Source organism: Myotis brandtii, unplaced genomic scaffold, assembly GCF_000412655.1.
Source record: "Myotis brandtii unplaced genomic scaffold, ASM41265v1 scaffold111, whole genome shotgun sequence".
In the NCBI taxonomy this organism is placed as follows: Eukaryota; Metazoa; Chordata; class Mammalia; order Chiroptera; family Vespertilionidae; genus Myotis; species Myotis brandtii.
In genome coordinates, this window is record NW_005353789.1 from 4,590,147 (window position 1) to 4,604,467 (window position 14,321).

The 14,321-nt window shown below is 44.0% G+C and overlaps 1 protein-coding gene across 1 annotated transcript in view; it reads right to left on the reverse strand.

The window, feature by feature from the left end:
- Positions 1–5,492: 5,492 nt before the first annotated feature.
- Positions 5,493–14,321, reverse strand: part of FRAS1 (Fraser extracellular matrix complex subunit 1) — a 466,232-nt gene continuing 457,403 nt past the window's right edge. Inside the window, exons 72-74 of the mRNA XM_014544766.1 lie at positions 11,232–11,437; positions 9,985–10,131; positions 5,493–9,163 (exon numbers count right to left, since the gene is read on the reverse strand). Of these exons, the coding sequence (XP_014400252.1) occupies positions 8,570–9,163; positions 9,985–10,131; positions 11,232–11,437 (947 nt within the window). The 3' untranslated portion in view covers positions 5,493–8,569. The remainder of the gene's footprint in view (positions 9,164–9,984; positions 10,132–11,231; positions 11,438–14,321) is intronic.

Consider the following 14,321-nt stretch of genomic DNA (forward strand, 5'->3'; position numbering starts at 1 on the left):
GGCCTCGGGGTCGCTAAACTTTCCCTCCCGGTCTCCCACCACCGTCCTCACATTGAAACCCATTGTTCTGGTTCAGATTGGTTGCAGCGCTGATTTGTCCCAGGCGCTGCGGACGCAGACACGCGATGCTCCTCACTCCCAAGGAGCTCACGGCCTGTACAGAGGGCGGGCAGCTAACCGAATAGCGGCCTCTAACACCTAGCGTTTACTTTGTGCCGGGCACTGTTCAAAATTCTTTAAATAATCGGACAACTATATGAGACAGATACTATTATTGCTCCCATGTTATAAATAAGGAAACCGAGACACAGAGATTAGCTCACGTAAGCCAAGCCCCACGGAGCGTAAATGGCAGACCGCATTTTTGAACCCAGGTGGTTTTGCAGTCCACCTGCCAAGCTTGCAGGCTCTTCAGTATGAGGATTAGACCCAACGACTGGAGGAGACAAGGTGAAAGGGCGTCCTAGGTATTTGGAACAAAAGAAGGCTAAAAAGTAAAGCCCTGCTTGCATTGGGGGAATTATGGGCAGGTGTGTGCTGAAGGATGGAGTTAAAGCTACCATTTAGTTGATGCCGGGCCTTGAAATAAGTGCTTGCTTCCATCACCTCTTTTATCTTCAAGGTGACCCTGGGAGGTGCTATTTTAAAAAAATATATATTTTATTGATTTTTTTACAGAGAGGAAGGGAGAGGGATAGAGAGTTAGAAACATCGATGAGAGAGAAACATTGATCAGCTGCCTCCTGCACACTCCCTATTGGGTATGATGTTATAAATAAGGAAACCGAGACACAGAGATTAGCTCACGTAAGCCAAGCCCCACGGAGAGTAAATGGCAGACCGCATTTTTGGACCCAGGTGGTTTTGTAGTCCACCTGCTAAGCTTGCAGGCTCTTCAGTATGAGGATTAGACCCAACGACTGGAGGAGACAAGGTGAAAGGCCGTCCTAGGTATTTGGAACAAAAGAAGGCTAAAAAGTAAAGCCCTGCTTGCATTGGGGGAATTATGGGCAGGTGTGTGCTGAAGGATGGAGGTAAAGCTACCATTTAGTTGATGTTGGGCCTTGAAATAAGTGCTTTCTTCCATCACCTCTTTTATCTTCAAGGCGACCCTGGGAGGTGCTATTTTTTAAAAAATATATTTTATTGATTTTTTTACAGAGAGGAAGGGAGAGGGATAGAGAGTTAGAAATATCGATGAGAGAGAAACATTGATCAGCTGCCTCCTGCACACTCCCTATTGGGTATGTGCCTGCAGCCAAGGTACATTTCCTTGACCTGAATGGAACCTGGGACCCTTGAGTCCGCAGGCAGATGCTCTATCCACTGAGCCAAACCGGTTAGGGCGGGAGGTGCTATTTTTATTAGAATTTGCAGCAGGGGGAACTGAGGCTTAAGAAGGTTAGGTGATTTATTTACCCAAGGACACAAGCAAAAAGTATTTATTGACTGCACCCTTCCTGTAAGGCATGTGCTGTGGAAGATTAAAAGGAAATAATCAGACGTAGTTGGAATATCAATGAGTTTACAATCTGAGGTCAAGACAAACTCATGTGGAACTAAAGTCAGTAATGTGTGATGCTTTATCATTTTTATACATAATGCTAAATTCTGGGGAAAGGACTTGAAACATGGTAGCTTTAGGAGCACAGAAATATCAAGAAGATTGGGACAGGCAGGGGAGAAGGCAATGAAATTGGAAAGATTTGAACACTGTCATCTGAAAGAATTCCTGGTTTCTTTTTAATTTTAAATTAGTGTGCCCCATATTTCTCAATCATGGTGTGAGGTCGCCTTCCTGCCATTCCCGTTATTCTGCGAAAAGTTTTAGTGAAAATATGAATTTGAAGAAAAGCATTAGGACTGATGAATTGTCATTTAGTTGATTGAAAACTTTTGGTCTGGTTTATCTACAGCTACTTAAACTATCAGAGTGCATTTCCTCCCTAGTCTTTCACAGGATAATACATGATGCCCCTTTAACCAACATAGGAGGTGCTGGGATTCAGAGGAAAAGCCCTGGCTTGGACTGCTGTGTGGGAGCTGAAGAGGCCGGAGCAGAGGTCCTCCCCGCTGGGTGCCGGACCTGGGAACCTGTCAAAGCATAAATTCTCTCAGACCCTATCCTAACCTACCCTCTTAGTGAGCCCTCCAGGTGATTCTGCTGGACCCTAGAGCTGAAGAACTACTGGTTCAAGAGCACACCCTCCCTTAAATAGAAGAGGAGCCGCAATGGAGAAAGCAGAGAGACAGCCTTGCTTAAAAAACTGGAGCCCGCCAGGTTTGCACCAGATTTACAAATCGAGAGTGATGAGCTTTCTGCCAGGAGAAGATATGACTGTGTTCTCTCTTCTGTTTTTCATCCTAATTCCCGACTTCCATGTAGAGATCACCGCAATAGACTAAGCCCAACCTCATTCTGGAAACTTCTAGGATTAGCAGGGGTGCAGAAAGGAGATATTTACTGAGGGCCTATGACTTATGCCAGACATTGACTAATGCACTTACTTCATGCTTACTCACTAGCTTAATTTGGTAACTTCCACAGGTTGTATGGCACACACCAGGAAGTACTAGGACTGGATATCCAGAAGGAAATGAGTAATGGGTGGTGATGAAGCCCCACGGACTAGGAAAGTTTGACATCAAAAGTGCCTCTAAGCCTGCCTGGATATGGGAGGGACAGTCTTATCAGCGCCTTTGAGAACTGGACTGTGGCCGGGGCAGGCTGCAGGCACCATCAGAACCACAGCTAAGCAGTAGGGAGGGATAGACACATCTCAACTTCTCTCCCATCATTTGGCCCATCTCAGCCAGAAGCCAAGGGGCAAAGGAGCCTTGGAGAAGCAGTTTGGAAAGGAGAGAGTTTCCTGGAGCATAAACAAGGCAGAGAATCCCTATCGAGACAAATAGAATAAGCAGAACGGGACTTTCGTGAGTCACTGTTATCAAGTGCGGGTTCATTTTGGATACATTCTTTAATGGGATGTTTAAGGGAGACATCTTGAAATTGGTTTTTAACAATATATGGAAGTTGTCCCAGAGACTAGGATTCTAGTAAACTTTTAGAACTTACTGGTCTTAGAACTTAATGGCCTTAAACCAAATGAGCCCCGGAAGAACACGTTGCTAGATTTTTTAGAGAGTTGCAGTCTCGGTCTATTTTGTTGTAGTAACCAAGTGACTGAATTTTCATGACAAGCATTAAACCCAAGTTATAGGAGCTGTGGACTATTATTAAGCAACACCAATTTGTGCTTGCGAGGGCCTCTGGAAAAGATTTGAAATCCCAGGATTCATGTGGAATTTTCAAGAAAAATTATCCAGGTCAGTCACCAAGAACCATGTCATAGGGTGGTTACAAGAACTGAATGGGGTAGAGAATGTAAGAAGTGATTGCTTTTATATATATATAATTTTTTATTTTTAGAGAGAGAGGAAAGGAGAGGGGTAGAGAGATGGAAACATCACTGAGAGAGAAACATTGGTCTGCCTCCGTATGCCCCCTACTGAGGATCAAGCCCTGACTAGGAATGGAACCAGTGACCTCTTGGTTCATGGGTCGACGCTCAATCACTGAGCCATACCAGCCGGGCAAGGAGTGATTGCTCTTGATGGCCAGATGTGCCCACTATATTACTTGACATTGTCCCTGGGAATTTACCAGCCTCTCATGTGCCATTCTAAAGGGCTCCCAGTTAGAGTTCTCTTGGGTTTATGTGGGGACAGGATCTCTGGAATACACGATGGTGTGGATGAAAAGGGCTGCACAGACCTGACAGCTCAGGAAGCGACACGGCAGGTCTGCCAAGCTCAGTGATTGAAAGCAACCACACAGGACGGTCTGAATGCCAACTCCTAAGCGGGCCAGTCACGGCGGGCAGTCATATCCCAGGCCTCCAGCTTCTTTAGTAAAAGGTTCATCTTTACCTTAAGGGAACCCTGCCTGTTGCTATTGTGCATCTGGGATAATACACCTTAGAAATGTCAGAATAATTTTCATTTCCCGATCCTTCAAAAGCGGACCCCTGGCAACAGAGCACAAAGACACCGAAAATCCTTGTTATCTTGTTGCCCACATCCCACCCCTATTCACTGTAATTGTTAAATGCTCACTATCCTGTGACCACCAATGTAAAAGATGTATCTCTCCATTTTCCTTTTTATTCAATCCTAGAGATTGCCCAGCTTTTTCTCCACCTCCTTATCTACCACCAGTAGATTTCACATACCCTTCCTTACTTTTTCTCCTTTCATTCTAAATGTATTTAAAGAACTATAAAACTGCTTCTTTCTCGAGCATTTTCTCATCCATTGAGACCTTGCTTCTGGACATGTCCTCAAAATTTTGGCTCAAATAAATTCTTATTAATACTTTCTACAGGTTAGGATGTTTCTTTTGTCCACATTTACTGGCATCTTAATATTAGGTTAAAGCATATAAAACTACAGACATAGGACTATTTTTAACCTACAAAATCAACATTTATATGGGGTTGAGCCTAATGAGGTATTCTCAATACAGTCACTCTCTCCTGCTCCCAGTATTTCTTCAAAAACCTCATCTGTGAGATACTGCAAAATTTATAGGAGAACTCATCTTCTGCCACTTACTCCCATGTTTCCTAAATATTATAGCTATGAAATCTCAGGTCTTAGGGAGCATTTTCAGAGCCATTCCTAACAATTCATAGACTGGTGTCTGATACAGCTTCTCCCTGGACCCCAGAGAAACGCACCCCAGGGCTTAAAGCCTGCTGTGAGGCATGGGACAATCACAGGAAATTGTGAGGAGGTAAAACTCAAGTTAAGTCCTGGCAGCATCTAAGGAAATCCTAGGCTCGGCTGTGGTTCCTTTCCCCAGATTTTATAAAAACATGCTTTCTCAAGTCTTGCTGAGTTTGCTAATGTACCCTTAAAAGGTGCCAACAGAGCCCTACTGGTCACCATCCTTGGCAATATTTTTGTGTTTTCATATAAAACAATTCCACAGAGGGGGGAGGCACACAAATGCACAGGCTTGCAGAAAGCCCAGACTGCTCATTTGGACTCTGCCATTTTCCCCTTCATAAGCCAATAAACTACTATTTGGTGCTTTGGTCATCTCCAGGGGGTTGTGGACACTAAATGAACCTTTGTATGTGCATAAGAGCTCATAGCCATTCTCACACTAGATCACACTGTCCTGAGAAAGTTTGAGGCTAATATAGTGTGAATAATCATCTTATTGTATCGCACATGGAGATTTTAACGATTCCTCTTTGTCCTGGGGTTTCAACTGATTGCAAGAAAAGAGTTATGATTATCTGGAGATGTGTAATTCTCTATCATGCTCTTAGCATAGTTAGTATGTGTCTCAAATTCACCCACTTCAGAGGGACTTTTTCCAAAAAACTTTGCCGCAAAATGATTTTCCATCTCAATGGCAATGTCTTTTGAGATGAATAATCTAAAATGAACATAGTAAAAAAAAAAATGCAACCAGACTGTCATTTATTAATACAAATTTATATAGTGGTATATGCTATTGAAGAGATCAGAAATTCATCACACACAAATTGGTATTGGAAATACAAAAATCATTTGAGAGTCAAGAAATCGGGTTGACAGCACCACAAATATTTTACTCAGTCTGAGCAGGTGCGCAGTATCCAAGAATCACAAGAATTCCTACAGGACACCGAGCCTGAATGTCAGAAGGTTGTGCAAACTTATTCCACCATGATTCCCCATCCACCAGTGAGACTGCAGGAGTCCTTGAGGAGGCCCGGGGACAATGCAGGCAGAAAACAGCTGCAGACTCTTCTTTCTTTTAACCTTCACAGCCAGCCAGTGTGCTATAGCAAATAGCAACCCCCTGGGGGCTTTGTTCCTTCTTACCTAAAGGCATGCTGTAAGAGGTTAGTAACACACACAGGGCTTTAGTGAGCAAGTCAGGAACAGAAAGCAGAGTTTTGAAGTATAATCCCACATCAGCCACCAAATGGTCTGATCCCTAAATGAAGTATAAAACAAATGAAATACAAAATTCTGTATCAAAAGAGTCAATCTCAAGTTCACATCTCTTAACACTAGAGAAGCACCGCATTCAGGAACATGTATGTAGTGGGGGGAAGAGCTGAGAGGAAGGAGGGCAGGACTATTCCAAGGGCTTCCTTTCACACAGATGATTCACTACCTCAAGGTCTTCACAGGCCGCTGCCCTGGTCATGCAAGACCTCCTCCATGGAGGCTGCTAGGAGCACGCAGAGATCTCAGTCTCCATCGCTTCCCAACTAGCTTCACCCTGCCACCTGTCTGCGGTCTTCCCATGCACGTGTCCCCTTTGGTAGTAATGGAGAGGATGTGCAAGACGAATATTTGAGCAAATGGAAAGATGTTGCTTTAATGTGTAAGCATCTGGCATGAGGAACGATAAATAAAGGACCAAATCAAAGTTGCTCCTCAAATGACTGGCTTCCTGTCCTTGAAGAATTAGCATGAGCCCTGTAGGTTGTTAGAAGAGTCTGCCCCTCTGGTGAGCAGGGAGCCATGAGACACCAATTCTGGATGTTTGTGAGGCGGGTACATAAATTCTGCCCCAAATTGCCTGGTGTCTCAAGTGGCACCAGACCAGTCAGGAGTTTCCGGCTCTGGGCTCCCTCGATTCATCCTATCATGAAGACTTGACACTCATCGAAGCATGCTAAGTCAGACATTCCTCTATATGTCCTGCTCTGGAGACCAAGTCACAGTCTCACCTCCTGCTAATGCACTATTATGACTTGTCGGTTCAGTCCTCCTTAAGACCATGGCCAGATTCATGTCTACGTAAACTGGTGCTTCTTTGTTCCAATGAGATTATTTCATAATCCAAGTAGAAGCCAGTTTTTGCTTTTCTCTCTACATTTCCCTTGTGATATTGCCACCATACCCTCTTACTTCCTGTTTCTAAATTTATTCCCCTATAACTCACCTGTGACACCAGTCATCTGTTCACTCAACAAATATTTCTGGAGTGCTTGTTATATGCAAGGCACTGCTGAATAATCAAAGTCACGGTTCACACAGGCCCTACTCTCAAGGAGCTTGGAGTACGGTAGAGATGCCAAAAACCTTTCAGAGTTCATTCTTTCTAGCTTTTAGTACCAAAGTGTTCCCAGTTTGGAATGTTCCAAAGAGCTTGGGTCATTCTAGTACAAATATTATGCGATGCAGGTGCGCTGTCATTTGCTCAATGATTATGGTATGCCAGGCATCAGAAAGAGAATAATGAAATGGTGTCTCCAGTTTAAGACATGCATGCTTATGGTTTTGCAATAAGGCAGGAACCAAAAAGAAACACAATAGCAAGCGGTGTGTACACAATGTGCAAAATCGTTAAGTTGCTATTTGAACACGAAATCATTTAAAAGCCAGGTGTTTATGGCCTTGTCATGTGCTGATATGGTAAAAATAAGTGCCTGAGCTACCAGAAAAGAACCCCCATAAAGAGAAATCCCTGAAATATGTACGGTACCAGGAATGGTGCCTTTATCTGCTGTGAGTACTAGTACTTTATATTAGTAGGCATCTATTCACTGATTTCACTCTGGCCTGGGCTTTATCCTAATTTGCTTTATTCAAATGAATCACTTACTTTCCTGAAACCCTAGCACAATAAAAACCCCACAGCTAGCAAAGCACATGGGCTTGTCTATTATTGGACTGGGCAAAGCCTGGGGTAGCAGGAAATGTGGTAGGTTTTTAAAGCATCCATGGCGATGCAGAAAAAGGTCATGGGAAGTGACCTTGTTTTGTAGCATCCTTTGACAGAAAGGTGTCCTAACATGTCCTCGATGCAGCATCAACTAGTTGGGCACAAGGACATCTCCCTGGGACGAGGGTGCAGTGCAGAAACATGATAGCTCTGAGGTGCTTGCCAGGCCCCTCCTTTCTGTAGGTTTCAGCTCCCCCTCCTGTCATGCCCGAGGTTTCTCCTGTGAGTATCTGGAGCACTTTGAACCCCCAGGTGAAAAGGACTTTGGAAATGGCAAAGTGCAATTAGAGGCCATGGAGTGAGTGCAGGCTGTCAAGTGGATGCAATGAGAAATACAACATTGTGCTGATTAGCAGAATTCTGAATGGAATCTGGGTGCCAGCCATTTGAACTCTGTTGTCCAGAGGCTCAGGAAAAGCCCAAGTGGAAGAAAGCTGGAAGTGGGGGAGGAAACCAAAGGCCCTGAAGGTCACTTTCTGAGATCTGCCACTGTCCATTCCCCGTCCTCGGAACTGCATCAGCTAACCTATGGGTCTACCTCCCGTCCTAACACTAACACACAATCGCTTTCGAAGATCGGCCTTCCAGGAGCAACTGCAGCTACTGAGACTACTAAAGGGATCCACAGAAACAGCGACTCCAGTACTCTGGGGGTTCTAGGGGTTCTTCGTTGAGTGAGGTAGCTCAGTTGTGAGTTGATGCAAGTGATGTGTGCCTTCCCCTGCTCAAAGCTATAGTTTTCCCTTTTCATCTGCAAGATTATAAAAATACCAGTATTTCTCCCGTTTTATAAAAATGATTTTAGAAAAAAATACACATGGGTCTCCTCCATTAAACTTCTGTTCCATCTTGTAAATTGTTGTGAACTCTGACTTCCAGATTCAATTTTTTCACTTTAGCACCTTTGAACACGTACGCCCCCTCGGCGTCGCTCAGTATGTTGACGTTCCGCACGGTGCAGTACTGTCTGCTCACGTTCTTCTCCACCCTGTCGGGGCTCCGCTTGGGCACCTCCACCTTGGTATTCAGAGGGTATTCCTCCAAAATGTCCTCTGTGGGCGGTTTCTTCCTCTGTTTCTGGCACTTCCTGGTGATGAAACAAGCCACCAAGAACACCAGAAGCAGAAGCATGATAGCAGCGAGCGCACTGCCAATAGACGCCCCCGTTTGGGACAGGGAGGCAGCTACAACGGGCTCCTGCATGTCCAGATTGAGGGACTTCATATTGGTGCCATTCTTGACTTGGTCCCCTTCATTGTCATAGATGAGGGAATCGGCAAGGGCCAGCCGGCCACTGGAGTCCACCAGGTCCCTTCGGTGGCGCCTCAGAGGGGCTGTGAGAGAGCGCTGGACCCGGGGCCCTGAGAGGGTGTCAGGGCCAATGATGTAGATGACCTGGAGGTACCACTGGTGTCCTGCTTCCACCTGCAGGAGGAGGAAAACAGGAGACAAACTGAGCATGTCATTGCTGCCCACAGACGCCTCCAACAAAAGGAAATGGAAAGACAGTTGCCACCATACTAGTAAGCCTCCATGGATACATGCAAGTGATGCATTTCAAGAAAGGCATTTGCAATGGTTGGTGTTTACCATTAGAGAATTCAACCAAATATTATGGAGTTTATGGATTCCATTTTATTTCTAAATTAGGGTGATCCTGGTCCAGCTATTCACATTCTTTTTCTCTTTGAGCAGTTATAACATCCAGTATTTTATTGCCATGTCATCTGGCTCCACTGAAACCCTCCATGATTTTGAACTAACTTCCAAAGAGTGATAATAGTTCTAAAATCTAAGGTCATAGATTACTATTTGGAGACAGAAAAAAGTGGAATTTGATCTTGGAAGTTCTTGTTTATTACTGGGACTTAGAGAATTTTTGCTCATCAAATACTACTTATTATTGCCATTCTAAATTATTGTATTGTGTTTATGATTTGGTTAAATGTTTTCCACATGCTTGTGAAAATAGAGCCCAGAAGGCAGGCAATATAAAAAGTAATTAGGAAAAACTAGAATATGGTAGGCACCCGGATGCACACAATAACAAGAGACTAGATGCAAATTAAATAATTTTACCATTACTTTGTCGTATTGGAGGTAGATGGTAAAAATTTGGGGTGAATGATAAGCTTAACAACAATAAAAAGGACGTGCCAGCAAGATGCTGTATGAAGAAGCTGACAGTCCACAGATGATATGTCTTCCTTTTGCTGCCTTTAAAGTGGCCTTCTTCTCACACTCACCTTATAGAGCGCATCTACTTTCAGAGTAAACCCATCCACACCCGGCATGCTACTGACCACGTGGAAATCAGGCAATTCGGAAGCAAAGTGGGCCTCAAAGGGCACGTCATGGAAGTACTTATCGGTTACCTCTGGCTGGCTGCGGTCCTAGATTTTCAGGAAAAGAAAAAGAGATTTAGAAAGATGGGACCACTGGACTGGCCAGCAGCAGTCACTGGGAAGAGAAAGGTCCTCTCCACCTGCCTGGGGTTGTGGTCAGGAGAGAATGCACAGCAGAAGCCCTCTCCTTGGGTCACCTCTGGGTACTACCACCCTCTCCAAGGGAGGACACCTGGTGGCCTCTGTGATCTCAAAACACAGAGAGCGGGGTATCCTAGGCAAATAACTCTCAAGCTATTTGGTCTCAGAAACATTTATACACTTAAAAATCAAGGACCCCAAAAGTCTTTTGTTTATGTGGTTTGTATCTATCAGTATTTACTGTATTAAAGTTAACACTGAAAAATCAAGAAATACTATTTACGAATTCATTTTAAAATGGCAGTGAAAAACTCATTACATATTAACATAAGTAACATATTTTTTTAGAGAAAATACCTATATTCACCCCCACCTTCCCCCAAAAAGAGCTGGCATTGCTTTATATTTTTGCAAATCTTTAGAAAAGAACTAGATTCTCATAACTCCTATATTCAGTCAGTTGTGCTATGTTGTTTATATGAAGAAAATGACCTCACACAGCTACTCAGTTTAAAGGGAAGGATATTTTAATAGCTTTTATCAATAACTTTTATCAATAAGGTGGTAAGTGCTATTTTAAAAATATTAGTTACAATGTGGAATCTGAAATCATATCAATAAACCTTTCATGCTCTCTACACTCATGAAGGAATGAGTGTGAAAAAGGCAAGTGTCATCATACTGTTAGGAACGTAGTTTTGACCTTGTGGACTCCCTGAATGAGTACTGAGGATGTTCAGGGTCTCTGGACCACACCTCGAGAAACACTGGGCTAGACTTTCCTTTTCCTGGGACATTAATAATAGCTTGTCTGTTACCCACCATACCATCAGATCTGTACTAGAATTCAGCTGATCAGAGAGAAGCAACAACAATAATATGTATATATATATTAGACACACAAATATATAAAACCATAAAGAGTGGAGTTCTATTAGCTTTAGACAGGACTCAGAGCTGAGAAAATCTACTCAAGTGTCATCTCTTTAACATGAACAGTTACATACCAGCAGCAAGAATCTGTGTTTTAGGTGTTTGTTTGGCTGAATGCACCCATACTGTGGCCCTTCATTGTAGATTGTCCCGGTGGGATCAAAGAAAGGCACATAGCCATCCTTGCCAGTACAAAGATAGACTTTCTCCAGCTGGAGTTTGTAAGCAGAATTAAGGTTTTGTTCTGGATTCCAAAGTACTCGGCCATAAAGGATTTGACCTGGAAAGATTGAGCAGCATTAATTAGGTCAGACTTTAACGAGAAAGAAATGTCAAGGGTAGAAAGGATTTAACACACTCTCTTAGAGACAAAAATATCTTTCTATGAAGAGCTCTATGAATCCACGTGCTTCTTTTATTCAAAATGTATTAATTAAGCATTTAAGGTGTGCCAAGCACTCTTTTATGTGCAGGGAATACAAAGGTGAGTGAGATGTAGCTGAGAGAGCAGTCATAAAAGCTAAGTAATTGCTAAATAGCTAACATTTATCAAGCTTATACTATTTGCTGGGTACTGAACTAAGTCCTTCCCATGTTAGAAGTCATGTAATACTGGCAATTTCACAAATGAGAAAATCGAGGCACAGAGTGGTTAAGTGACTTGTTGAAGGTCACAAAGTTAGGAAGTGGGATTCAAAGTCAAGGTACTTTGGCTCTACAGCAGTGATGGCGAACCTTTTGAGCTCGGCATGTCAGCATTTTGAAAAACCCTAACTTAACTCTGGTGCCGTGTTACATATAGAAATTTTTTGATATTTGCAACCATAGTAAAACAAAGACTTATATTTTTGATATTTATTTTATATATTTAAATGCCATTTAACAAAGAAAAATCAACCAAAAAAATGAGTTTGCGTGTCACCTCTGACACGCGTGTCATAGGTTTGCCATCACTGCTCTACAACCTACACTATTAACCACCACAACTCTATGCTGTTGTCAACCACAATAGAGGAAGGTACATGATGTTAAATAAGCATGTCGCTGAGCAAAGAAATCTGCCTGGGGGGAGGTATGGAAGGTTATAACAAGGAGACGATATTTGAGCATAATCCTGAAACATGAGTAGGTGTTTGTCAGATAGAGCATTTGAGATGGAAGGAAGAGGCAGGGAGAGCATTCTAGGGGAAAGAAACTTCAGTACAAAATACTGAATGCTGGAAGGGTATGAGTCCCAGGCACTTAGTGCCTGATGTGGCAACAAGTTCTTTAGCTACACTGTCTTATTTAAATCCTCCCATGAGCCCAAAGATATAGGTTCAATTATTATCCCTGTTTAAAATAACTCATCCAAGTTTTCCTGTCTGTGCCATGAGACACAGGAGTTGAGCACAAATCCATCTGCCTCCAAACGCTTGTCCAGAGCATTTGCTCTGTGGTAGGTCAGTGTGATTGGATTGGAGGACAAGTAGAAGCTCCAGCAGGAGAGACTTCTGTGAAGATAGACTCATGGTGCTGAGGATTTTGGACTTAAGTATGTAAGTAACAAGGAACACTGGGAGGTTTTAAGCCTGGGCATAATGTCAACACACCTGAGCTTCAGAAAACAGAATGGAGGAACCTAGGAGACTTGAGTCACAGAGATCAGATAAGGGCTATTTTAATGCTCTAGTGATAGATAGCTAATCTATAGCTGAGAGGCAAGGGGGTGGATTCAAGCAATGTCTAGGAGTTGGATTCCATTCATTTCAATGATGGATGGGATGGGGAGGTGAAGAAGAGAAGGATAACCTTGAGGTTGTTTCCTGGGGCACCTAGAACATGGGGATGCGGTCAGCGGGGCAGTGGGTAGGGGAGAAGCACTGGAGGGAGGTAAGTCCAGCTCTAGACATCGCTAGGTGTCTGAAAGACAGCCACTGGAGAGGCTTGGTGGTTCCAGATTGCACATGGAAATGAGGAATGAAGCTCAGGCGAGATCAGGAATAAGGTCACCTTTTGTGGAATGGCTGTGGAGTAGTAGGACTCTCGCAGGTTCAGAGTAAACAGATGGGACAAACCATGGGGATGGCCAGAGGTAGCACTGAAGGGAGAACAGAAGGAGCCAAGCAAAGAACATGGGACAACAACACACACAGGGCAGAGAACAGAGTCCCAGGGAAGGAGAGTGAGAAGTGGTCAGAGAGGCAAGACCATGTCAGGTGAGGTGGTGAAAAGGAAGCCAAACAGAAAAAAACGTGTCAAAATCCATGGACTTAGTGTCATCGACAAGAGAGAGTTCTGAGCGGTGGTGGGACAAACCCAGCCTGCAATGGGTGGCCGGAGCACTGACTGTGAAGAAAGGCCATGGAGATAGTGTATGCTCACCGCTCCCTCAGGAAGTTCCTCAAAGAAAAGAAAAGAAGGTTTGAAGTGGAGGTAAGGTTGAGAATTTTTTTTTTCCCTGTTAAGGGCAGGACTTGAATGTGTTTTTAGGATGAGAGAAAAACTCAGATATGAGGAGAATATTAAAAGAAAAAGGCAGAAGGGGTAATTGAGAGAGGAAAGGCAGATCTTATTTAATTAATTTATTCATTCAACAAATATTTTTTGGGCACTGGTGGTATGTTGTGCAAATTTGATCGCAATCTCTGTTCTCAAGTAACTTACAGTCTACTGGTAGAGATAGGCAACAAATACGGAAATAATCCTATATAATAAAGAGGTAATATGCAAAATGACCCTCATGCCTTCACAAGATGGTTGCCTATGACCAGGCCAGCAGGGGGGTTAGTGAGGGACGACCAAATGACTGAACAAGCAGGCTGTGTGGGGCGACCAGGCTGTCAGGGGAGTGCAGTTCGGAGGGACCAGGCCAGCAGGAGGGGGCAGTTGGGGGCGACCAGGCTGGCAAGGGAGGCAGTTAGGGGCAACCAGGCTGGCAGAGGGGGGTAGTTGGGGGCGACCAGGCCAGCAGGGGGGGCAGTTAGGGGTGATCAGGCTGGCACACAGAGGTAGTGAGGGGGGATCAGGCTGGCAGGGAAGGGCAGTTAGGGGCGACCAGGCAGGTGAGTAATTAGGAGCCAGCAGTCCAGGATTGTGAGAGGGATGTCCAACTGCTGGCAGTAGGACATCCCCCAAGGGGTCCCAGATTGGAGAGGGTGCAGGCTGGGCTGAGGGGACCCCCC